The 27,460-nt window shown below is 43.6% G+C and overlaps 1 protein-coding gene across 3 annotated transcripts in view; it reads right to left on the bottom strand.

Moving 5' to 3' along the window:
* The window catches only part of RAB34 (RAB34, member RAS oncogene family), a 102,424-nt gene that overhangs the window by 25,939 nt on the left and 49,025 nt on the right, over nucleotides 1-27,460 (bottom strand). Inside the window, exons 1-5 of one of the 3 annotated variants that reach the window (XM_068270147.1) lie at nucleotides 26,146-26,407; nucleotides 16,981-17,078; nucleotides 7,651-7,742; nucleotides 3,661-3,729; nucleotides 718-819 (exon numbers count right to left, since the gene is read on the bottom strand). In XM_068270147.1, coding sequence (XP_068126248.1) covers nucleotides 718-819; nucleotides 3,661-3,729; nucleotides 7,651-7,742; nucleotides 16,981-17,034 — 317 coding nt within the window. In that variant the 5' untranslated portion in view covers nucleotides 17,035-17,078; nucleotides 26,146-26,407. Of the gene's footprint in view, nucleotides 1-717; nucleotides 820-3,660; nucleotides 3,730-7,650; nucleotides 7,743-16,980; nucleotides 17,079-26,145; nucleotides 26,408-27,460 lie in introns of those variants that run through there. The other 2 variants (XM_068270149.1, XM_068270148.1) reach the window with 2 other exon arrangements.

Raw genomic sequence — 27,460 nt, 5'->3', positions numbered from 1 at the left:
CCTTTAAGAAAATACCTTTCTAAACAAATAATATTGCTGCTAATAAAACTTATATTTATGTTAAATAATGTCATCATTCCATTATCCCCACAGAAGTATAATGAATGCAAATGATTTACAGAAATGAGTTTGTTACTCTGGGCATTTACCTACAGCATGAACGCTAGATAAACAGTAGGGATGATCAAAGAGATGCAAATACTTCTGAACTTATGCAAATTTTCATGCAAATATATGCAGCTTCAAAATGGACCAATCAATTTAAACCTGGGTTTAAATTGATTGGTCTGTTTTCAAACTGGATATATTTGCAGAAAAATGTGCATAAACTCTGAAGTATTTACAACAACAACAAATAACATTTGTAAGGCGCTTTTCTCCCGTAGGACTCAAAGCGCATAAGCATGGTTCAGACCATCGTGGTACAGAGGAAGAATTTTATAAGTCCGGAAATGCCAGGCTAAACAGGTGGCTTTTTAGTCTGGATTTGAATAACTCCAGGGATGGGGCTGTCTTTACTGGGTGTGGCAGGGAGTTCCAAAGAGTGGGGGCAGCATGACAGGAAGCTCTGTCTCCAGAGGTTTTGAGGTGCACTCTGAGAGTGAACAAGTTGTCAGAAAAGTAGCAGGCTAATTTCTCACATAGCTCCTTTGAGGGATTTACATCTCTTTGATCATCCCTAATAAGCAGACATAATGCAAGCTGCTTGCCACTTACAGCTGTAAACTGAATGGGATGCCCAGAATCTCGAATCTTTCCATCTCAAAGTCCACTCCGATTGTCGCTTTGTAGTTTTTATCAAACACATCTTTACAGAACCTAGAAACAAACATGAGACAACATAAGTATCACAATTGCCTCACAATATTGCCTGGGTCCAGCAATTGATTAGTTTATTCAGTGCTGTATGCACGCACCAATATGTGTTGGGTGTTCAAATTCGGCATAGTAAACACCCGAATACTCAGGATTACAGCAGCACTGCAAAGGGAACAGGGTCAGGAAGTGTTCAATGACCTGTGTGTCACATCGGAGTCTCGTGAAACACAACACGGCATGCAAGTCAGTGAACTACTCCTGACCCTGTCCACTGGTTCGGTGCTGAGCAGTGGCAACTGGAAGGATTCAGGTGTTCTGAACACGTTACGCCAAATTAAAACACCAACACTACTCACTAATTTGTTACATTTAAACATACAATTTTTATGTGCAGCCAACAATATAGATATATAGGCACATAAGTCATTATAAAATATGCAGTCAGTCATATTGCTGCTTATGGGAAGCATAGCGCAGTTCTACTGCTTCAGCAGGCATCAAAGAGAATCAACCAAAACATTCAATTCACTTTGAGCCATGGACACCCTATGTGACATCCCATGTAAAAAAGATCATTTGGAGACATCTCCACCAAGAATTTAACATCTGTACAGCGGCTCCACAATGCTGTTTTGTGATCTGAGATGGCGCATCGCTAAATGGCAAGTGATGAACAAGCAGCACTGTCCTCATTTGCTCACATCACCATGGGACACCAAGCACTAATTCATATACCATTGTTATTTCTCTCTCACCTCAGAGCACAATACGGTGCATAGCTGTAGCCAGGAAACATGTCTGTACAGTGCTCGTTTGCACAACTGTCATTCTAATAATCAATTCATAAATGTTAGAGTTACACAGTTTGGGCAGATGTCTGTCCAATAAAATTACCATGTCAACTTAACAGGAAGTAGAAGCAGAGAACCAGCTAGCCAGGCATTTATTATTATTATTATTATTTAGTATGTATATTGCGCTGACATCTTTCTAAGTGCTTTTACATCAGTGTGAATTTGTATCAATTTTAAAACAAAAGATGGAGAGGTCCAGTAGGCAATGTGCACAGATTTTCAATCGAGGGATTTGATCAGATAGATCCCTCTCTGATCAGATAATGATCTGGGAGGGCTCTATTTGTTGGCCACATCGAGTAGTCCAGGCTGGAGTAGTGTATGGCCCGATTGTAAAAAAAACTATTTTACAGCAATGAGAATTATGCTGAAGCAAGACACAAAACAATTATAAGAGAAACATTTCTGTTATGTAAGTTTCCTGTTTTTCACAGGGGGGTTTGCACAGGGTATGGACCTGGTTCACTCTAATCTTACTTGGAATTCCAATAACATCTTGTCTAAAGGATCCTACACATGTGCAACTTAAAGCAAGACCAACCGCATAACATGATAAGCTGCACAACTTGTTTATATGACAAGTATGTACACACTCGCTGGTTAAACACTCACTCGCTGATCAACTAAACACTCACTCGCTGATCAACTAAACACTCCCTCGCTGATCAACTAAACACTCACTCGCTGATCAACTAAACACTCCCTCGCTGATCAACTAAACACTCACTCGCTGATTAACTAAACACTCACTCGCTGATCAACTAAACACTCCCTCGCTGATCAACTAAACTTTCACTCGCTGATCAACTAAACACTCACCTCGCTGATCAACTAAACACTCCCTCGCTGATCAACTAAACACTCACTCGCTGATTAACTAAACACTCCCTCGCTGATCAACTAAACACTCACTCGCTGATCAACTAAACACTCCCTCGCTGATCAACTAAACACTCACTCGCTGATTAACTAAACACTCCCTCGCTGATCAACTAAACACTCACTCGCTGTTCAACTAAACACTCACTCGCTGTTGAACTAAACACTCACTCGCTGTTCAACTAAACACTCACTCGCTGTTCAACAAAACACTCACTCGCTGGTCAACTAAACAACCAACTTATTTAAATGCTGCATGCGCACTATGTCTGCATTCAAAAACCAAGTCCTTAATGTACCCCTGAATGGGGTTGTAAATAATATACTTTGTATACTGTTTTATTTCTGGTGCTGCTACATTGTCACAGCACCTTCCTCCCCCCTCCAGCACTCCCTGTGTCCGCCGTTCTGTTCAGCCAACATTTTCGACTGGAGCAGAACGTCAATGATGGGCGGGAAGGAAGTGTCAGCACTTGCTCCTCTCTGCCCATCATCAGGAATGCCCCCTCCACTCGCAGCTTACAGTTCTTGATCTGAGTACCGCACACAGCGTGCAGGGGAGCTGCGCTGTGTGCTGGCTTGAGATAATTGAGGTCTGAACGATAATGCATATTAGTACACTATCATTCTGACCTCCATTATCACAAGCCCACATACAGCGCAGCTCCCCTGCACATTGTGGGCGGTACTCAAATCCGGAACGATAAGCTACAAGTGCAGGAGGCGGAGCTAAGGAGGGCAGAGAGAAGGAAGAACTGACACTTCCTCCTCACCCATAATCAAATACAAAGTAGAGTGGGGGACAGAGGGGGAGCTGGAGGGGCAGGTGGATGGTGTTGTGATATGTCACAGCACCAGATATCAAATTATATATAAAAAGTATATTGTTCAAAACTCTGTTAAGGGGAACTTTAAAACAACTTGTACACACGTGGCCAACCTGCCTGATAGTTGGGCAGGTTGATCCGCCATCTGGATCGGGAAAACTGCCTGTTATCAGTTGGGCATGTAGTACAACAGACCAAGTTTAGACGATAGTTGGGCAGAATAGCTGCACGTGTGTATGAGCCTTTATACACTGTACATATTCAAGATGTAGTTTACTTACCTATTTATCATGCATGTCTTTCCCACCGAAAGATCACCAACCACAATAACCTTGGAAATCTTAAATCTGCTGGAAATAAATGAGATAGAGCAGCAATAAATCTTCACCACACAACTAACGAAACGTAAACAATAAAAAAAAAAAAATCATCATAAATATATAAACTAATGTAAGGCTTTGACAAGTGTAAGCAGATAAAAAGACTTTATCATAAGTGAAAATTTGCAAAGTGAACACAGCTCCACTCCACCACTTCCACTGCAGTGCTCGACCCAGGTTAGCAAGACCAAAGGATGCAGTACAGAAGGGAAGGTCCGCACTTGTCGGATTGAAGTAACCTTTATTAAGGACATATCCAGATTAAAACTCGGCAGGCATCATAGCTGACATGTTTCGGACTCAAACGTCCTTAATCATATCAGCTATGATTAAGGACGTTTGAGTCCGAAACATGTCAGCTATGATGCCTGCCGAGTTTTAATCTGGATATGTCCTTAATAAAGGTTACTTCAATCTGACAAGTGCGGACCTTACCTTCTGTACTAATTCGCACCACACAAGTAAAAACGGGCCCTTAGTGTATGCAGATGGGCTCAGTAGTGATGTGGCAGTATGGAACTCTCCTGTTGTTCTTCAAGAACTTCAAGAACTTACAGTCAGGGCCCTTTTACACTGGGGAATTGCAATACTTGAAGTTCCCTATCTAATGCGCTGCAATACCTACATTACCGTGCAGTGACCTGCGGCGATATGGAAGTCATGTAAGTCTATAGCGATGCAGTTTTAAAAAAGGTTGGCGGCGGCGGTGAGGCGCGCATGTGTGGAAGCGTATCTTTTACAGTACGTTTCCGTGCACTTCCGTATTTACAAAACGTTAAACGTTAAATGAAGTAAATTGTCAGGTGCTGTGCGATCATTCCAAATCGGGGGGGAATCGCATCCTCACATGTTTGCTTCAGGCAGCAAAAAGTCTAGAGCCGGCCCTGTACAGGCCAGTAATATAAAACCCCAGACAGCCAACCAATCTATTGTACATTTTCAGAGGACAATCCGCAAAGACATCAATACTCTTATTACTTTCAGTCCATGGCTCCTTTGACATTCCAATATCCACTTGGAATTTATTTGCATTTCAATAAAAGCAGAGAATTGAAGAAGGATTTGGGAATCAAACAAAAAGCTGTGTTGAAACAGAACAGCTGGTGTGGCAGTGATGAGGTTAAGCAGTGTATTTGGTGGAGGAAGTGAGGCATGAGGTAGCAGCAAACTGTTGTCACTATGGCAAAGGTGACGCTATTGAACAGCCTGACTTGTAAACAGCAGAGGCAGCTCTCAACAAAAGGAAAAAGCTCCAGTGGGCAGCCTGCCCAGCTGAGGGGAGGACTGGAATTGGGTGAGTCTGGGTGGGATGGAATGAACACATGAGACTGAGAACATCTGCATGTGCATCAACTCAGCCCAAGCAAGATCCTGTCACAAGAAGAAAGCATTCCATATACATAAATAGAACATTCGTCTCAGCAGTCTTGAGGAAAAAAGACACAATACTAAAGCCTCTTTTCCACAGGCGGCTTAACTATTTTTATTGTCAGGGCAGTTCAGCCTCCCGTCTTCCAGCAACAAGCGCCATTCGGCTGCAATTTCATAAGACAAATAGCAGCGTTTGGTAACACTGCGCGTGTCACGTTTTGACATGTGGTGGCGTTCCCCGGCGGTAAAAAACATCATGTCTTATGTGGAGCCCGAGGACGGCAACTGCCAGGGCCAGGTTGCCTTTCACCGCCCATGCGATTACGTTGTCATGTGATTGCTCTTCATTCACTTCGCAACATATTCAAAGAGTTGCATCCCACAATAACGGTGTAGTGCACCATACCAGTGAGGCATACAGTACAATGAGGCCCCTATCACATGCGGGCACTTTTTTTGCATTGTGTTACTCTTTCTGCACGCAGGGTAACGGAACAGAAAAGAAGATGTATGGGGTCTAGTACACTAACCGAGTTGCACCGGAAGCTTACGATCCGCTGCCAACAGCGTGTTATTGTCGGTCTTCCACGGCGACCAAATGCATGTAAGTCAATTGCCGACACAGAAACTTTAAATGCCAAAGAAAAGGAAAAGGGGGACCTGAAAAAGCACTGCACCACTCTGATATAATAAAAAATGTTACATCTTTATTATATATCAAAGGTCAGCAAAATTCCATAAAAACAATTATAAACCAAGTAATGGGCGGACCACTGGTATATCACAATACATGGAAGTAAGGGCAATCTGAGTAACCTCTGTGGTGATCCATAGTGGTTAGCTCACAATTAATACCAATCTATGCATAAATAACACATGGTACTATAAGTGTAATCGCAAACACATAAAAATATTGCACAATGTTCCATCAACAATACTCATCATTGCTCCATAACACACCTCAGTAATTGCCGAACCAATCAATGTGAAAAATGAGAGGTGATAACACAAACAAAATTCCAAGTGAATAACTCCAGGGTATTCACTTGGAATCTTGTTTGTGTTATCACCCCCCATTTTCACATTGATTGGTTCAGCAATTACTGAGGATCTTTCTCACTGTACATGTGTGAGGGGCACACTTGCTCACAGGCAGATTTCACACTTATTTTTCACAGTGTGTTATGGAGCAATGATGAGTATTGTTGATGGAACATTGTGCAATATTTTGATATGTGTTTGCGATTACACCTTTAGTACCATGTGTTATTTATGCATAGATTGTTAATTGTGAGCTAACCACTATGGATCACCACTGAGGTTATTCAGATTGCCCTCACTTTCATGTATTGTGATATATTAGTGGTCCACCCATTACTTGGTTTTTAATTGTTTTTATGGAATTTTGTTGACCTTTGATATATAATAAAGATGTAACATTTTTGATTATATCAGAGTGGTGGGGTGCTTTTTCAGGTCCCCCTTTTCCTTTTCTTTGGCATTATGTTTTTGGATCTGTTCTGCACACCTGGTATACATGTATGTCAGTGTTTGGTGCTGACCCTACCCCCTTGGTTTATAGAGGCAGAACCTTCAAATATGATGGCGGTGGCAGACGCAAATACGACGGGGGAATAATAATAATTATATATATATGAATTTATACATAAAAATGTTTTTGTTAACTGAAATCAGAAAATACCAGGCTGCATGAATTCAGTTTTTCATTTCCTCCTCAGCAGTCTCCTACTGCCTGACTGAGGGAGCAGCACAGGAATATCATCACATGGCGGGCGGGGCGAGTGAGGAGAACACAGCTCTCGGCCGTCTGCTGGACGAATTTTTCCACTGGGCGTATTGCTGACTAGGTGGCCGTTCTTCTAAAAAGTTATGACTACTGCAGTGTTTTTAGTCTAACTCATCCTGGGAGCCCTCCTGTGCGCCAACATTCGACATTTTAGCACCGCCCCCTTGCAGCTGTGGTGCTTCTATGGCACTCGGAAATCGTAGCTCCTTTGCCTGACGCCACCCAATGTAATGTGTGTGTGTGTGTGTGTGTGTGTCCAGGCCCATGGTGTGTGTGGCAGCAGCTCCTCCTCTGGTGTCTCCTCCTCTGCATGGCCGGGGTACCTCCACCCCATGACTCCATCTCATATACGTGACGTCAGTTCAAGAGACGCGGTATAGGCGCTGGCAGCAGCAATGTACAGCAGGTGGCTTGAGAAATACAGGACTCGAGCCAGCAGACAGGTCAGCTGCTTCCGCACTCACCATGGCCCCAGGGGACAGATTATGCTTGAGGCGATAGTGGAAAGGGGTCCATTGCTCATTGGAATATCAAACACCATTACCTCTGCATGGCCAACCAAGCCCTATCGAACTAAATCTTTCCAGCAAGCCGGATCGATTGTGTAGATCGAAACAATCAATCAGGCTACCATGAAGCCCAAACAAATGGAATAATGTGTGGGCTCCTTTAGTGTTCCTCAGGTATACTCAGTAGGCACATATTTTACCTACCCAACAGTCCCTGTCCTCTGTTGCTTGCATGCGCTGATGACCTTGGAGTGGAAGGAATCTCTGGTGTGGAGACACGCCTCCTTATTGAAACACTAGAAAAAAGCAAGAAGACAACTTAATGCATATGTTGCACAAGAAAAAAAAAGTTTTTTTCAAATAAGCCTGCACACTAGATTCACATATGCCTATTACCTCATCATGCTACAGGCGCCCACGCAGACCACTGCTATCGAAAAGGTGTTTTATTGACCTGAGGAAGCGTGCAGAGACCCGTGAAACACGTTGTCTACACGTAAACCTATCTATTTTTAAAAAAGAGCCTCTTTTGAGTCTAGAACAGAGGTAAGCCACCATACATATATACAGTGGGTTGCAAAAGTATTCGGCCCCCTTGAAGTTTTCCATATTTTGTCACATTACTGCCACAAACATGCATCAATTCTATTGGAATTCCACGTGAAAGACCAATACAAAGTGGTGTACATGTGAGAAGTGGGACGAAAATCATACATCATTCCAAACATTTTTTTTTACAAATAAATAACTGCAAAGTGGGGTGTGCGTAATTATTAGGCCCCTGGAGTCAATACTTTGTAGAACCACCTTTTGCTGCAATTACAGCTGCCAGTCTTTTAGGGTATGTCTCTACCAGCTTTGCACATCTAGAGACTGAAATCCTTGCCCATTCTTCTTTGCAAAACAGCTCCAGCTCAGTCAGATTAGATGGACAGCGTTTGCGAACAGCAGTTTTTAGATCTAGCCACAGATTCTCGATTGGATTTAGATCTGGACTTTGACTGGGCCATTCCAACACATAGATATGTTTTGTTTTAAACCATTCCATTGTTTCCCTGGTTTATGTTTAGGGTCATTGTCCTGCTGCAAGGTGAACCTCCGGCCCAGTCTCAAGTATTTTGCAGTCTCCAAGAGGTTTTCTTCCAAGTTTGCCCTGTATTTGGCTCCATCAATCTTCCCATCAACTCTGACTAGCTTCCCTGTCCCTGCTGAAGAGATGCACCTCCCGAGCATGATGCTGCCACCATCATATTTGACAGTGGGAATGGTGTTTTCAGAGTGATGTGCAGTGTTAGTTTTCTGCCACATATAGCGTTTTGCATTTTGGCCAAAAAGTTCCATTTTGGTCTCATCTGACCAGAGCACCTTTTTCCACATGGTTGCTGTGTCCCCCACATGGCTTGTGGCAAACTGCAAACGGAACTTCTTATGCTTTCTGTTAACAATGGCTTTCTTCTTGCCACTCTTCCATAAAGGCCAACTTTGTACAGTGCATGACTAATAGTTGTCCTATGGACAGAGTCTCCCACCTGAGCTGTAGATCTCTGCAGCTCGTCCAGAGTCACCATGGGCCTCTTGACTGCATTTCTGATCAGCGCTCTCCTTGTTTGGCCTGTGAGTTTAGGTGGACGGCCTTGTCTTGGTAGGTTTACAGTTGTGCCGTACTCCTTCCATTTCTGAATGATCGCTTGAATAGTGCACCGTGGGATGTTCAAGGCTTTGGAAATCTTTTTGTAGCCTAAGCCTGCTTTAAATTTCTCAATAACTGCCATGGATAACCTTTAGAGGTATGCCTGATTCACTAACCTAGAATCCTCTTAATCATCTCCTCTCTCTTTCTGGAAACCTAACAACCCTAACCCCTTTAAGCTTAAACACAATTTTATAGTCACCACTAATACACCCATGATACCACATCCCCATCTAACCCTAAAGGTCCTGGGTGGCATTTGACCACCCAGATAACTGATACTGGAGCTTGTACCCTGGAATCCACATATCATATTACCTTTACTAACTATTACTACAATAATAACCACTTCACTGCTCTGTTTCTTTTTTCTGTTTTGATATCCAATCTAATCTTTGTATTTATCTTAGTTTTACAAGGCATCTGATTATGTTTATTTGTTGGGGCCTGCGAGCCCTGTAAGGTGTATTTTCTTTTTCTTGTAACTCTTTTGCATAACTGCTGTTAACTGTGCTAAATAAAGAGATTTTTGACACCTAAATTTCTCAATTAACTTGATCCCTGACCTGTCTTGTGTGTTCTTTGGACTTCACAGTGTTGTTGCTCCCAATATTCTCTTAGACAACCTCTGAGGCGGTCACAGAGCAGCTGTATTTGTACTGACATTAGATTACACACAGGTGCACTCTATTTAGTCATTAGCACTCATCAGGGAATGTTTATGGGCAACTGACTGTACTCAGATCAAAGGGGGGCGAATAATTATGCACACACCACTTTGCAGTTATTTATTTGTAAAAAATGTTTGGAATCATGTATGATTTTCGTTCCACTTCTCATGTGTACACCACTTTGTATTGGTCTTTCACGTGGAATTCCAATAAAAGTGAGTCATGTTTGTGGCAGTAATATGACAAAATGTGGAAAACTTCAAGGGGGCCGAATACTTTTGCTACCCACTGTATATATATATATATATATATATATATATATATATATATATATATATCCTACTAGGTTCCAAGAGCGCCTCCTCAAAAAACTTTTTCCAGTACAGTAACACACCTCCAAGTGAGGTGACAATTCCCCCAAAGTTGCGATCCAAGCAGAGAGAGAGGAATAAAGAAGGAGAGCGACCGCCCAGCTCTGGAAGGACCCGAGATACCGAGCAGAGACGCGTACGCGCACTTGGTGGTTGCAGGATAGCAACCCAACATTGTGAGTATATGGTCTCACAAATACAAGCACCCAACCATATTAACGATACTTGTAAAAAGAGAACTGAGAGCCCAATATAGTGTAGTAAGTATTGCCAATTGGGTAAATGAAACAATTATAATACATACTCACAAACCAGGGTTACCTCCAAGTAACCACTGTACAGGCAGGTGAGGAGATTAGCCTGTCCTCACTCAGGATTAAGAAGTCCCTCTCTGTAGACAGGAGAAAGAAAGGGTTATCCCCCTCCACCAGGGATGGATATCAATTATAACGTAATGAAGAACAGAGATATATTCCCGCTTCCTCAGGCAATAAAAAAATAGGAGTACATACAGGCGCTTATCGTGACCTTGAGACTGTATTGTGTGTACTCAAATTTTTTATTGCCTGAGGAAGCGGGAATATACCTGCGAAACACATTGCAAAAAAACCCTGGAGTGTACCAATAAATTTGATTGTTTTGAATACACAGTTTTTGTGTCTGCTTGTGGGGGGTAAGTCCACCAATGCCTCCTAAGCAATTTTAAAAGTTTTAAGAATTGATTTTATCCTGTTGGCACCTCTGTTCTTCATTACGCCATATTAACAATACTGCACCATCAGGCTCCTGTCCTTCCTCAAACCCACAGGTCCTGAGACGCCCAATCACAGAGAAGGATTATCAGATCGACCCAACCCGCTACTTATTACCTCATCAGTAAAGGTCCTGTGCTGATGCAAAGAGTTAATCAATTTTAATTACCAATTCATATAAAATAAAGCATGTTTTGGAACTAAATAAAAGGATGTAGAATATACTTGAAAAAGCAATACACATTTTTTTTAAAGAGTCATTTACTGAGAAATCACAAAAGCTGCAGGTGATGATCCTTTAGTTTCAGTACACACATTAAACAGAATGTGGGTGGTATAAAAGAGAGTTCTGAAAGGACCACTATCGCAAAAATCTTAAAATTTAAAGTACATGTAAACATATACAAATAAGGAGTACAGAGTAAAATGTGCTATAAATTACTTTTTTCCTATGTTTCTGTCACTTCCAGTAAGTAATAGAAATCTGACAGAACTGACAGGTTTTAGACCAGCTCATCGCCTCACAGGTTTCTCAGTGTGTCTTTATTTTCAAAAGCACTTAGTAAATGACAGTTGCTCTGTCCAACTGCCAAAAATGTGTGCAGCGAGCAGGGAGGCTGGCTAGCATATTTTTATAAATCCGTTTCAGGGATTATCTTTATAAAGAATAAAGGCCATGCTGAGAATCCCCCATGAATAAATGAACTGGTCCAAAACCTGTCGGTTCTGTCAGATTTATACTACTTACTAGAGATGCGAGCGAACAGTTCGCCAGTGAATCTCTATGTGCCTGTACTACTTCCGGGTCACTATGACCTGTAGTAGTACGGCTGCGCTGGGCCGGTGGTGCACACCTTTGATCGCGTGCCCGTTGCCGGGCACTCTCTGCGCATGAGCGTGACGTCACGCGCATGCGCAGAAAGTGCCCGGCAACAGGCTCGCGATCAAGGACGTGCTCGCCGGCCCATCGCAGCCATACTACTATGGGTACATTTTACATTTTTTCACGAAAGTGATCCTTTAAGTAACTGTATAGTTCTTGAGAGGTTTTAGATGTGAGGGAAATTCAACAAGATGGAGAATAGGAATGTTTCAAATGCACAGCAAAGATTAAGGTTTATATAATAATTGAATGTTAGTGTGAAACTTATTGGGCGGGGAGGGAGATGTTATGAAGAGCTCTGTATCTCCGGATTTAAATTAGAGATTTAAGGTAACTGGTAGTCTGTGCAGAGAAAGGTAGTAATAGTAGAGTGGAACACAAGATGGGTGAGGTCTGGAGAAAAGTCAGTATGTTTGTCAGTAGTCCATGGATAAGGATGTTGCAGCAGTTAATACTGGATATGATGATGTTTATGTGCGCAATCCCTTTGGTAGCATCATGAGCGAGGTAGGATGTGATCATTGCTGGATAAGATGGGGCAGCGCAAAAGCATGTGGCCACTGACAGCAGGGTAAGCTATGTGGGGAAGGCTCTCTGAATGGTATTGGGGTAGCTGAACACATGATGGACTGTTGACTGAGATGCTACTGAATGACCTTTAACATGTACGTACACCTGAGGCATAATGATGAAGCGGTAGGAGGTGGTTAATACATTAACATGGGTTTTATTTAGAGCTCCAAGTCAAATATTAACCCCAGAAAATATGCCTGGGAGGTTAGGCCAAATGGTATGTTCTCTACATCTACAGTATTCACAAGCAGAGGAGCTATACTAGATCTTGGAAAGATAACTGGCACTAGCTATGCACACACGCTCAGCAATGAACAAATCATGTATAAAAAAGTAGCCAAACGACAACAACAAGCAACCGATATGGGGCATTTTGCCTGATCCATCTGGCGTATCAACTTCAACAACTGTCGGGTAGATATCGTGCAGTCGGCCACATGTGTACAATGTTGTTGTTCTACAGAATGCACGCATGTCCTGTGTAATGTCACTTCCGTTTACACGCACAGTATTTAAATTAGTTGGTTGTTTGCAATATCGGTGTGTGGACAATGTCCTTGGGAAGACAGACATTTTTTACGCAAAGTTGTTTGTGACTTTTGTTGGCCATGTGTACGGACCTTTATTCTTGTTCAATTTGAGGAGGCTGGAGAACAGGAATGCAGTGACAGTAGATAGAAAGTCAGGAGACAACAGGAGGACAATATCAAGAGCTGAAGGAAACATCTGCATAGAAGTGATCTCAGTAAGGCCTGGCTCAGACGGGCTTCCAGCGGTGTTGCATTCAGCCGATGCAAAGCACTTATCTGCAAACTAGCAGAGCAGCCTTTGGCATCTGTTCCCTGCAGGGGGACACTGAAGCACAGCAGTTGCCTGATGCTGGATGCTGCAATAAGGGGCCGGGAAACAACAGGATCGCATGCGACATTTGCATGAACGACGGTAAACAATCGTACCAATGACTTTCCATTCATTTGAATGGACAGCGCTCAAGCATCGTGTGCTGCGGACTTCATTTAACGCAGGTTCAGCGCCAGTCTGAACCAGTCCACTTTGAGCTGACCTCTTTCATGCGCATGTCTAAAATCATAAAGGCTCATTCACGCATCCAACTTAATGCACAACCAACCGCACAACATGACCAAATGCCCAACAAGTTTTTTACATGACAAGACACACACGCCAACCAACAAAACAACCAACTCACTTAAATACTATGCGTGCAAGCTAAATGACAAACTGCACATGTCCGCATTCAAAAACAACAAAGTTGTTTAAAGGACAACTGAAGTGAGGGGGATTTGGAGGCTGCCATGTGTATTACCTTTTAAACAATATTAGTTGTCTGGCAGTCCTGCTGATCTATTTGGCTACAGTAGTGTCTGAATAACACCAGAAACAAGCATGCAACTAATCTTGTCAGATCTGACAATAATGTTAGAAACACCTGAACTGCTGCACGCTTGTTCAGGGTTTAGTATTAGAGGCAGAGGATCAGCAGGACAGCCAGGCAACTGGTATTGCTTATAAGGAAGTAAATATGGCAGCCTCCACATCCCACTTACTACAGTTGTCCTTTAAAAGACTTGTACACACGTTCCAACTGGCATGATAGTTGGTTAGATTGATCCTCCGGTTGGATCTGGCAAACAACCTGTTATCAGTTGGTCACCTGGTTGTTTGCCAGCTGTACACACATCCAACTTATCTTCCAACAGACAAGTTTGGAAGATAGTTGGACAGATTGTTGGTAGGTGTGTATGAGCCTTGATGCTGGCTACACACGGTGCGTTCCCACACTTGATGCGCCGCTCGATTCCCGTCAATTCGTTTATGTCCGATTCACGTTTCGATGGATTGTTAGGTCGATTTGCCATACTTTACATGGCAATCAACCTAAAAATCATCGAAATGCGCTCGGAAATGCTCGGAAATAAACAAATCGTCGGGAATCGACGCATTCGATGCGGGAACGCACCGTGTGTAGCCAGCATTAGACAAGACTAGAGCTCTGTGTTGAGGCAGCTATTGTATTCCCCATTCACCAGACATTACATGACACATTTGTGTTATGGCCCATACTCACGGGCAACATTTCTGGCCTGTCGCTAGCACACGGGAGCGTGTGAGCGACAGGCCGGCGACAGCTCGTCGCCAGGTCCCTCCACATACACACGGCGGAGGGACCTGGCAAATAATGCGGCGGAAGCTGTCGCTGTTGTTCCTCCCCCCGCCGGAAGTTCAAGGTATTCCCTGGTTGTTGCTGTCGCTAGTCCGCATACCCACGCGGACTAGCGACAGTTGCGGCGGCAACTGTCGCCAGGCGATTGGCTGCGCCAATCGCCTGGCGACAGCAGCAACGAGCGACGGTTCAGGGTGCGCGCCTGTGCAACGCCTCATACTCATGGGCGACAATTGTAGCCCGTGAGTATGGGCCATTAATTGTAAAAGGAACTGTCGCAAAAGGACCTCAGAAAGGGGTGCTTTAAGCAGAACTGAACTTAGAACTTCCTCTCTGCTCTAAAAGATAAGCAACAGCATAATAACCTTTAAAGAAAAACATTTCCTTGTTACAGATTATACAAATCCTGCAATATATTTGCAGTGTGTCTACTTCCTGCTTTCATGAAAGCAGACAAAGGGTTAATGGACAACTCTAGCGAAAAAAGGAAGACGTTAAAGTGTGACAGAACCGTCAGGTGTTGTGCTAGTCCATCTCCTCATGGGGAATTCTCATAGTTTTCTTTGTTTTCAAAAGCATTTCCTGAATGGCAGTTTAGCTACCAAAATAGTAAGATACCAGCCAGCCTCTCTACTCACTTGCACACTACTTTGCCAGTTAAACTTTGCAACTGCTATTCAGGAGATGCTTTTAACAACAAAGAAAACCCTGAGAATCCCCTATGAGGAGATGGACTGGCCCAAAACCTGTCGGTTCTGTCATAATTTAACTGCTTACTTTTTTTCGCTGAAGTGGTCATTTAACATCCTGTGTTTAAAAATTAGCTGCTCTGCCATGGCATCCAGCTGACATAGATGAGAGATCAAATTACAATGGTGATTAGTCACAGATGAGGGGGAATTAGACAGGCTAAACTCTCTAAATACATACAAGGTGATTCCTCTCTGTTTTCTTTCTGTCCTTTGCAAGAGTTCAGGTCCACCTTAAAAAGCCATGTGGAAGTCAATCCGCTGCTGCTGCCACCAGCGCAGAATCAATAAAAATGGCCTCTTTCCCCAATTGACTTTCAATCAGTCATTCAAATTACCGGTACTGTTCCATGTGTTTATTGAAACAAACCTAAAAAAAGTCGCATGGTGTTTCACCTGCATAAGCAGAAAAGCAGCTACAGTTCTCAGTGTTATAAAAATTGTTGACGTAGCTGACTTTCCATTTAGTAACACAGGGAGTCTGTGTTCATGTCTACCATGCAGGGCTGTGTATGTTTTCTGTGCTCCAGGCCTCAGCTCCATCCAGGCAACAGCTGAGAGTGAGAGCTCACTTCCTGTCTGGCACCAGTCACCACCAGCCTCTGTGATCCTACTTGCATAGACATGAAGGCCTGAGGCTACATCCACAGCATGGGGACCACACAGGGTGAGACAGCACTGGCGGTTTGGCAGGAGGGTGTCCTGTTACACATTTGTGTGAGGAGGAAGAAACTAGAAAGACTCACAGAAAAGGAAATAGCAAGATACTTATTACCTTGTTCATGAGAACATAGGTACTGTATGGGATGAGCCAAAACAACCAGGCAACTGTCACTAGCTTTACAGTGCAAAACATTTTATCAGCAGAGGCTCCAGTGCTTCCAAACACTCCAGACATCCTGGATGAAAAGGGCTACTTCCAGCCACAATGGGGCCGCTCTGACCCCCAACAATCCCCCTCCTCCCCAATAGGTATTAGGTGGCCCCTAATTTGTTTACGAACCCCCCTCCTCCCCCCACACATGATGGTATGGGGTGTTCCTCACGGCCCAAGAGCCTACTGATCAGTATTCACAGTGGATCAAACTCACGGGTTGTGCCACACAAGCTCCTCCTTCTGTCTGTGTGCTTGCGACCTCATCCTCGTGGGTGCCTTTTCTCTGTGACCCTGCAGAATGTATGTACTCATGTGCCATGCTATCGGGTCACGGAGAAGAGGCGCCCGTGAGACTAAGAGGGAAGCACAAAGACTGATGGAGGTGCAATTATATGATATGGCAATATATGTTTGCAGTTTAAGGGTGTAAATCCTAAATCTGAATTATAAAAAGCAGCCATGTCAGTGTGATGTAAAATCTGGTTCATTCAGTTCTCAACAAAGAGAAATTATGAGCTTTTGGAGGTACTAGACTGTGATCAGGAGTGTGTTTCAGTTTCTAATTACTTTTCAGGAGCTGCAATTCAACTTTTCTTACTGCACAGATAAAGCATTGGTTTATTAACCCTTGCAATTAAAAAATTAGAAAATGAAGTTGTTGAGAGTAGGACTAGTCTTATATGTACCCATGTGTTTATCTCATCATGTCACTTCCAGTACTCTTTTAGAGATACATAGCAGTTAATGTGAAATCAAAGCAAGAGGTCAATGATAGCTTAGCCTTACCTGAGGCAGCTCTGGCACTATTCGGTCTCTCCGAACTGGAGGCAGCACACTCATTATTAACTGTGGTCAAGACTGCACAGTTCTTGTTCAAATTCTTCCTGTTACAACAAAAAAAGTAAACAAAGGTGAAACCGGATCATAAGTCATTGAAATATCCAGATGTGTGACTGAGGTTGTACAGATGCGTTGTTGGTCTAAAGTCTAACAGCACATTCTGTTGTGATGGTGGACAGGGTAAGGAGAGGACCCATGCCCTCCGCATCGGATAGGCTGTACACACGCCGGATTTTGGTTAAGAGATGGCCATGGCCAGCCACCTATGCAATTTTAGTATAGCGTGTGTATGAGGCTCAATATGTATTTAATATGCACTTAACAATGGGCATGCTTGATAACTGAAAACATTATCTTATGAAGGTATGACTATTATGGTATGATTATTATGACTTTGTTCACTGGGATCTAAAGATACTAAAGCCCAGGTGGAGCAAAAAAAAAAAAAAGAGCTAGTGCTGCCATTATATATAGCACTGCCATGCCCACCTTACCCCCACAGCAACTGTTTTCCTAAGCGTCGGAGGTGCGCGGCCTGCTACCCTCCCAAGCTATTGCTTTTAAAGAGACTCAGGTAATGTCCTAGCTAGGGCCGTGTCAGTAGTGAGCACCGGCCAATTCCTTTTGAGGATTCTTTCAACCTGTTTATAGTGAGAAGAAAAATCAGAAACAAAAGCCATCTCAAATGTATGGCCCTCTGCCATCCTCCACACGGAGTTCTCCCTCAATATTTGGTTCCTATCTATATTTCTAACCACCTCAATAGTATTACATAGTGATTCATCAATATAACCTTTTTGTAAAAAGTGGTCTTTTAAGACGTTAGCCTGTATTTCAAAATCATCCAGATCTGTGCAATTGCATCTGATTCTGATCATTTGACCCTTGGGAATGCCCCTAATCCATGCGGGTTGGTGACACGATTCTACGGACATATACCCGTTTCTGTCTGTTTTCTTAAAAAAACATTTGGTCTTAAGTATGTTACCAACTTTATATATCTCCAGATCAAGAAAGTGGATTTCATGTTCATCACATTCTGGCATTAGTTGTATATCACTCTTTAAGTTGTTAGTTTGAGAGATGAACTGTTTCGGTCACCCTTCCACAGAATGAGCAGGTTGTCTATGTACCTCCTCCATAAGACTATGTCTGCTGACCCCTATCAACCACCATCTCCTGCCATCTTGTTCTTTTTGCTTTACACACTGCGGGGAGGGGCTGCCACACATAAAGATGTGTCTATTCAGAGCGTGTTCGTCCATGCCCCAGATGAGTCACGCTTGAGACAAAACGCGTAGGGCGGAGATTTGGACGCACGCTGTTTTTACTTTCTGGAGATCGGTGGACGCTGCGGACAGGGTATGAGCCTGTCAGGAACCGTAAGGGACACTGTGATATGCTGTTTTTATCCTATACGTTACTTTTAAAGTTAATGGGAATCGTCGTTAAAAAAAAGGAACAAGATACTTACCAAAGGAGAGGGAAGACTCTGGGTCCTAATGAGCCTTCCCCCTCCTCTCCCGTTGCCCTCTGTGCAGCGCAGGATCCCCGTTTGACTTCGGGAGCCGAGCACGTGCGCAGTATGGAGCAGCCCGTCTTCGGGAGCACTTGGGCTCCCGAACACTTTCCGAAGTCACCTTTGTCAGCGGAGCGAGCAGTATTTGACCAAATTAGTCAAATACTGCTCCCGGGGACAGTGCTGCACAGAGGGCACCGAGAGAGGAGAGGGAAGGCTCATTAGGACCCAGAGCCTCTCCTTAGGTAAATATCTGGTTTATTTTTTAACAGCACGGTTACCATTCACTTTAAGTGGGAGAATTTGGCATTAAATATACTTTTATACCCTGTGAGGCTTTTTATCATTCTTGTAGATTGTGGTTCTATGAGAAGGGAAAGGCTGCCTATCTTGCATTAAACCAAGAATCCTGTGGGTAAGCAGGCACGCTAGTGGGGGTTCTCAAAGGCCCCCATTCCTGTCCTGTGTGGTGGTGGCACGATCCAGCATTGAAAAGTGGCGTTGCATGAAGGGTGTGCGCAGTGTTAAACGTTATACCCTATGTTGTTTCTTTTGTCTCTCCCTTTTGTTTGAGGCGAGGATATATATGAGAAGAGTGCTGCTCACCAGTGGAGACTGCACCTATTTATAAAGGAGCGCAGCAGACTATATATCGAAATGGTTTAAAGCTTGCTTGAGAAAACACTCAACAAACAAATCTTGTATAGTCTGAATTTGCAATATGCCCTTTGCTCAAGCCACAGAATATAGCAAACAGCTGATTCCCTTCCAGAGTACAGGTAAGGTTTCTGCGATAACCTCTGCTGTCCTCCTCCATGTCCATACTGAGGTGAATGTGTGCTGTCTCTGTAGTTATGTCTGGTCTGCTAAACTAGTGAATAATTTACTCAGCAGTGTTGCTAAAGTCTAAATTACTAACATGCCAAGCATAATATTGTCATTACACACACAAGGAAGGAAGCTTCATTTTGCATGTTGCAGTTCTGGAACTATTTGATTTTACTGAGCTGTTTTAGTAGTCTAAAAGTCTGAACTTAAAGTGCACCTGAGACGAAGGTAGATAATTATTATTATTTAGTATTTCCATAGCGCCGACATCTTCCGTAGCGCTTTACAGAGTATATTTAGTCTTATAGAATTATACATACCTTGGGCTTCCTGCAGCCCCCTCCAGACTTATTGCTCCCTCGCCATCCTCCTCCGCCTCCTGGTTCTTCTGAGATTAGCCCTGAAAAGTCATCCGGTCGGCGCAGACAAAATCCGGCCACGCATGCATCCTGCGCCTAGGTGCAAAGGGGGTCGGCGCACAGCTGGACTGCATCTGCACCGACTGGAGGACGTTTCAAGGCCAGTTTCAGAAGACCCAGGAGGCGGAAGTGAATGGCGAAAGAGCGATAACTCAGTAGGAAGCCCCAGCTATTATAATATAGTATTACTACTATATAAAAAAAAGGATAAAATAGATTCAAATTGGTTTTTTTTCCACCTTTAGACCATGCCAGGGATCAGGGATTTTAAACATTGGCTACAGTATGGATTAGAACGTGACCTTGATTTGAGGCAAATTTGTGTCATCCACCAGGATCAAACTCAATTCTGCTGGTGGCACTGCAGTGCTCCAATGCTGATGTACAGATACATCACTAGGCAACAGCCAAATGATGTGTTCTGCCTCCATGGCGGTGGGATGACAGCATGGTGCTCAACAGAGCGGCTTCCGCAGGTGGGGTAAGAAGAGGAATGATGGACTCGATCGCCAATCGTCACTCAAAGATCCGTCATGCCAGACCATTAAAGGTACCTTGTATTCTGGTCTGAGATGGACTTGACTCCACTCTAGCATTAGATCAAGAGACAGGGAGCCAAGGTTTGTGAAAAAGCATACAAACAGGGCTGAACAAATTGAGAGGTGAGGGTGTGGAAGTGGGCATTTTGCTTCATTTTACTAAACTAATACTTCTCTCTGTCTATGTCATCAGGTCTAACAAAGTAAGGAAATGTGTTTGTTTATGTCAATATAGCTGAGAAAAAAAATTACTTTCTCTTCATCCCTGTTTTGACTAGTGATGATCATGTCTAAGAGAACTCATCGAGAAGCATGTGATCAGTTTGGTCAGGTGATATACAGTGGCTTGCTAAAAGTATTTGGCCCCCTTGAAGTTTTCCACATTTTGTCACATTACTGCCCCAAACATGAAACAATTTTATTGGACTTCCACATGAAAAACCAATACAAAGTGGTGTACCCTTGAGAAGTGAAATGAAAATCATACATGATTCCAAACATTTTTAACAAATCAATAACTGCAAAGTGGGGTGTGCATAATTATTCAGCCCCCTTTGGTCTGAGTGCAGTCAGTTGCCCATAGACATTGCCTGATGAGTGCTAATGACTAAATAGAGTGCACCTATGTGTAATCTAATCTCAGTACAAATACAGCTGCTCTGTGACGGCTTCAGAGGTTGTCTAAGAGAATATTGGGAGCAACAACACCATGAAGTCCAAAGTACACACCAGACAGGTCAGGGATAAAGTTATTGAGAAATTTCAAGCAGGCTTAGGCTACAAAAAGATTTCCAAAGCCTTGAACATCTCACGGAGCACTGTTCAAGCGATCATTCAGAAGTGGAAGGAGTATGGCACAACTGTAAACTTACTACTACTACTATTAAACTTACTTGTAAACTTACTATTACTACTTACAAGACAAGGCCGTCCACCTAAACTCACAGGCCGAACAAGGAGAGCGCTGATCAGAAATGCAGTCAAGAGGCCCATGGTGACTGTGGACAAACTGCAGAGATCTACAGCTCAGTTGAGAGACTCTGTCCATGGGACAACTATTAGTCGTGCACTGCACAAAGTTGGCCTTTATGGAAGAGTGGCAAGAAGAAAGCCATTGTTAACAGAAAAGCATAAGAAGTCCCGTTTGCAGTTTGCCACAAGCCATGTGGGGGACACAGCAAACATGTGGAAGAAGGTGCTCTGGTCAGATGAGACCAAAATTGAACTTTTTGGCCAAAATGCAAAACGCTATGTGTGGCGGAAAACTAACACTGCACATCACTCGGAACACACCATCCCCACTGTCAAATATTTTTGTTACGCAGATATAAATAAATTATAGTGTGTTTATGCAGACCCAGTGACACTGAGCATTTTTTCTAGAGTAACCATTATCACTATGGGGCTCCCCTGAATTTTGGGTTGACACTAATTAATTGAACTAAACTAAGCGCTGGATACTATTGTGTAACTTGGCCACTGTCAAATATGGTGGTGGCAGCATCATGCTCGGGGGGTGCTTCTCTTCAGCAGGGACAGGGAAGCTGGTCAGAGTTGATGGGAAGATGGATGGAGCCAAATACAGGGCAATCTTGGAAGAAAACTTCTTGGAGTCTACAAAAGACTTGAGACTGGGGCGGAGGTTCACCTTCCAGCAGGACAATGACCCTAAACATAAAGCCAGGCCAACAATGGAATGGTTTAAAACAAAACATATCCATGTGTTAGAATGGCCCAGTCAAAGTCCAGATCTAAATCCACTCGAGAATCTGTGGCAAGATCTGAAAACTGCTGTTCACAAACGCTGTCCATCTAATCTGACTGAGCTGAAGCTGTTTTGCAAAGAAGAAGGGGCAAGGGTTTCAGTCTCTAGATGTGCAGAGCTGGTAGAGACATACCCTAAAAGACTGGCAGCTGTAATTGTAGCAAAAGGTCGTTCTACAAACTATTGACTCAGGGGGCTGAATAATTACGCACACCCCACTTTGCAGTTATTGATTTCTAAAAAAATGTTTGGAATGATGTATGATTTTCGATCCACTTCTCATGTGTACACCACTTTGTATCGGTCTTTCACGTAGAATGCCAATAAAATTGATTCATGTTTGTGGCAGTAATGTGACAAAATGTAGAAAACGTCAAGGGGGCCAAATACTTTTGCAACCCACTGTATATGTAAGTCGCTGATTTGCTAGTCATGATCATGGGATAAAGCAGGATGTTATCACAGCAAATCAGAGCTGTGCAAATCTGTCAGCTGATCAAACAAATCACATGCTTCTCCATGAGATCCCCTAGACATGACCATCACTAGTTTTGACTGCTTTGACATAGCAAAGAATCTTGTTTCACAAATCTGAGTTTAGTTCATTATAATAATAATAATATTATGTTTTCAGCTTTTGGGCATGGCATGCCATGGCAGGGATGCCACCCTGTGATATAGAAAACCTCTGTCATAAGTGTTGCCTTTATAGACATCAGCTATAGAGGTAAATGCCTTCACTATCACAGACAACAGTAAAGGTGTCTCTGACACTATGCTCAATTAAATTATCAAACTTATGAAAATGTCATCAATTAGCCATACCTATTTATATTCTTTATCTATTGGGTGTCAACATGGTATCCTGCTCTTTACAGAATAAAAGTAGTAAAGTGTACCTGAGGATTAAAAAGTTCAAAAGGTAAATACTTACCTACCAAGAGGGAAGCCTGCCCTGCGTCCCCTTGCTGTCCTCCTGGGTGGCTCCGTTTGGCCGCAATCATCCCCGGTAATCTGGCTCGGTTGCCCCAGTTGGGCTCTTGTGCGCATGCAGGGCCGTCCCTGTATGCCCAAAAGAGCCAGTTGCCGGGGCTGATTGCGGCCGAACTGAGCCATCCGGGAGGACGGTGAGGGACGCAGCGGTGCTCATAGGGCTGGAGGAAGCCCCGGGGAAGTATAATATCTTTCATCTTACTCATCTCAGGTACACTTTAAGGAGGGCCCCGGTTGGGGACAGTGTCTAGAAGATCCAGAGGCATCCCTCTCCTTAGGTATTTGCTTTTTAGACTTATTTACACCAAGGGTTCTCTTTAACAGTTGTACAGACTAACCAGCAAGCTCATGGTGACCCAGAACTCATTGGAGTGTGTAAGGGACTACAATGGTCCTAAAAGCCCCCTTACTAAGATGTTAAGAAAAACAAAAGTTTGCTTTCTTAAAACAGAAAGAATTTGCGATAATTCAGGTTGGAGTGAGCTTGAGATGTCTCCCGATGCATCACTGCTGAATATATGCAAATTAACCATTGTACCCTTAGCCCTACTGCATAGAGCAAAATTAATCCATGCCATGCACTGATGAGGATCAAACAATCCGAAACAGTCTGTATGCATGTTGGATTATTATGGCTCTGTACAAATTAACAACCTGACACATCATTGCATTCCAGCGGTTCTGGAGGTGTGTTTAGCTTCTAAGGGTACAATAGTTAATATGCATATATTCAGCAGTGATGCACTGGGAGACATCTCAAGCTCACTCCAACCTGAATTATCGCAAATTCTTTCTGTTTTAAGAAAGCAAACTTTTGGTTTTTTTTAACTGTTGTATTATGCTTTTTTCCTGTCAGACTGAAAGCACTGAGGCTCCCTGCACGCTGCATGCGATTCCAATTTTTAATCATTGCAGCATGCTGCATTTTTTCCTCCGTTTTTCTGTTCACTGCATTCAGGGAAAATCGGAATTGCAAATCGGAATTGGAATCGCAAAACGGATTTGCAGTGTGCAGGGAGCCTAAGAGTTGCAACCACTAGTGGGGCACTCAGCAGGCCACCCTGAAGCATTGGGAAGTTCTGCTCAAGGACTGCTTACTGGTTAGGTACTGTCTCCAGCCTAGATTTCAACCTTGGTTTTCTACATCAAACCAAACTATCAAGCAACATTTGTTAAAGAATTGAAATCTTCACACAATTAAGTGAAACGACAATTAACCTGCCAGCAGGGTTGAGGGCCAGGTCAACATACTTCAAACTGCTGGGGGGGGGGGGGGGGGGGGGGGGTGGAGTAAACATAAAATGATGTATAAGTCTTTGCGGGCCAGACAGTGAAGCATACCCAGGTGACAACCTGCAGTCCAATTGGACAGTAGTGTCACCTAATATGGAATTTGATTGGAAACCAGCAAATTACTGCTTTCTGTCTTCCATGTCGATGGGTGGCGCCAGCACTGCTATTCTATATGTGAACCACCAATATTTAAAGATGTAGCTGACCGCATCTATAAGTAATACATTTTGTGTGGGAGGGCCGGTAAAATAGCCTCAGGGGGCCACATTCGGCCCGCGGGCCTTAGTTTGAGGACTACTTCTCTATACCGATCGTGTCCTGTGTGGGATTGGAGCATGGCACTGTGCCACTGCAAGGCAAGGGTAATAGTTACAGGGTATGAGAGCAGAATTCTGCAGTTGTGCATTAACACAGGAAGTAGAAGTCATGCTAGGAAACCAAAGACACTAGCTACCTGGGAACTGCCTGGCAGATGTCAACTAAAACTATTTGTTAGCATAGCTTCTTCCTATGTCAGTGGAGAAGTGACTGTCTACCACCCATCTCTACTGCTGTGTTACACTGTGTTGTAGCCAGTGACGTAGCAATAGGGGATGCAGGGATTGCGACCACACCAGGACCCTTGGGCCAGGGGGGCTCCCCTCAACTACAGTATTAGCTCTCTATTGGTCCTGTGCTGGTAATAATCACTTCTATAGATGCTTTGAATAGTAGTAATCATTAACAAACTGTTCCCCATCCCTTTCTTGCACCCGACACTGTGGTTGTCCTTGGCAGGTTTTGGCGCAGCATATGTATAGAGTGCTGGGGGGAGGGGGATGTAAAATATGCACTGGAGCCCATAGCTCATTAGCTACAGTAGTATCACTGATAATATGTATATAGAGACCCCAGAGAGTAAAACTATTCCCCAACAATACGAAATCGGAATAGCAGTTGTTTTTTTCAACACATAACTTTGTGGATTACAAGAGGGTTGGTTGAAAACTGCACTAATTGTGAATTAAAAGATGGCAAATCTCCCTCTGGCATGAAGGATAAAAGCCACACTGTTATTTTGCACTGTACTCAGGACACTTTCTGAAAGTAAGGGAAAATATCTTACCGCACCCTGGAAAAATGTCAGAGATGTTTGAGCTAATCCCAGGGTGAGCAGAGGAACCAATGCTCGATCATCCTAAAACAATGCTACACAAAGCCTGGCTGGGGTGAAGTCTGCAGAACTGTGGCAGTAATATGAGAGCAGGAAATTCCAAGAGATCTGAACCACAGCTACACACAGTCAAGCAGCAGCAGCACCATGCTCCTTAGCCTGCCCAGGGACAGAGCTCACCCTGCACAGGCATGGCAACAGCTAGCGACAACACAAGCAGCATCACAGCCAAGTCCATGGCAATGCACTAATAACAGCTCTGTAGCATGCCACAGGACTCCACAATGCACGCAATGCAACATAGAAAGGAAAATGGTATCATCCTGATTCAAAACTTCTTGCTCCTGCTTACCTCTCATCGACCGAGCCCCTTCTGCTTTGCTTATATTTCCCTTGCATTGATATTTATATAAGTGCTCTAACGTTCTTAAAAGTGTTTTATGTAGCTATGCTAAAGTTCTAATCACACGACCAAACTTTGTGTAAAGGAACTGCAGTGGCCCATCATGAGGGAAGAAGATTTTGTCCACACATGAAAGGATGGTGAGCTTTCTCCAGACCCGACATGAAGCTGATTATCCCAGACTGTAGAGCTGGCTTACCTGGCACAGAGAAGATGCGCTGCCTATGTCTGGACAGTCTGCTCCGGAGAAAGAGAAGGAGGCGGACCAGCTGCTTCTACTTACTGACTGTGACTCAAACAGTCGTCTGGCAATTATTCCCGATTCCTCCCCTGCAGCTGAATCTCAATCTGTGAAGTTTCATGGGGGTTGTGAGCAATGAATAAAAAGCCCCTGGAAAACTACTAGGAAGTTCCTGTGTGCCCCATGCTGAGAGGGAGCGTGCAGAGAGGTGACAAGGAGGATGGAGAGAGCAGCACTGATTGCTGCACCCTCCCCCTTCGTTCTTATCCATCCTTCCTGTTGCTTCTCACACAGAGATGCAGAACATCCACCCTAGACAGCTGGCTTCCTATTTAGGAACAGAACCTGGCCACACATCACTTAAAGTAAACCCGAGGTGATTTAGAAAAGAAAAAGTTAGACACTTACCTAGCTAGAGGGAAACTTCTGGATAGTTCAGAGGCTTTCTGTTTCCTCCTACTAGACCCTGTAGTAGCATATTTTGCAACTATCATAATTATGTATCCTAAAGGACAAACATTTCAAACTCCGGCCCGTGGGCCAAATCTGGCCTTCTGAGCTATCAGATTTGGCCCTCAGCCTCAGGTGGTTTCCCCACTTAGCATTATGTTTGCCCCCTTCTAGACCACCAGAGAAGCTATATTGGAGGGTAAGCCCTAGATCACCAGGGAAGCCATATGCGGAGTGGGGCAGCTCTAGACACCAGGCAACAGTATAGGGAAATTGTATAGCTGGGGGGATGGAGATGTACTATTAGACACCATGGCAGAGGGAATGAAAGATTTGTCAACATGTTTTTATGATTGAATTGTATAGAAAAACTGCGCTCTGTGTGCCGCAAATCAATGTGAAAAAATTCTTTAGTCGATTGGAAAAGGAAGGAAGAAATATCGATCCGAAAGTTGTTTTTTGTAATCTAATCGGAATGTAAAACCATCTTAAATCGTTCCAATAACGGGAACAATTGATAATTGCCTTCCAATTAGTGTCAATCATTCAAATTGCATCAAAAGATCGACTCTGAACGTATAATTGTACCGTTAATGGGCACCTTTAGGCAGAGGAAAGGGGAGGTTAGTGTTAGGCACGGGATTGGGGGGGGGGGGGGGGGAGGTGTACTATTAGGGAACTTAATAAGGGAGAGAGGTGGCCACTAGACATTGAAGTCAGGCCGCTACTTGTTCCCAGAGCTCAATTTCGGTCCATTTTGTATATAAGTTCTACACCCCTGCTATAGGAGAAGCTTAGTATTTGGCAGAGGGGATGAAAGATT

Source organism: Hyperolius riggenbachi, chromosome 2, assembly GCF_040937935.1.
Source record: "Hyperolius riggenbachi isolate aHypRig1 chromosome 2, aHypRig1.pri, whole genome shotgun sequence".
In the NCBI taxonomy this organism is placed as follows: Eukaryota; Metazoa; Chordata; class Amphibia; order Anura; family Hyperoliidae; genus Hyperolius; species Hyperolius riggenbachi.
The sequence above is the reverse complement of the archived record's forward strand: the minus strand, read 5'-3'. Positions and strand labels throughout refer to the sequence as shown.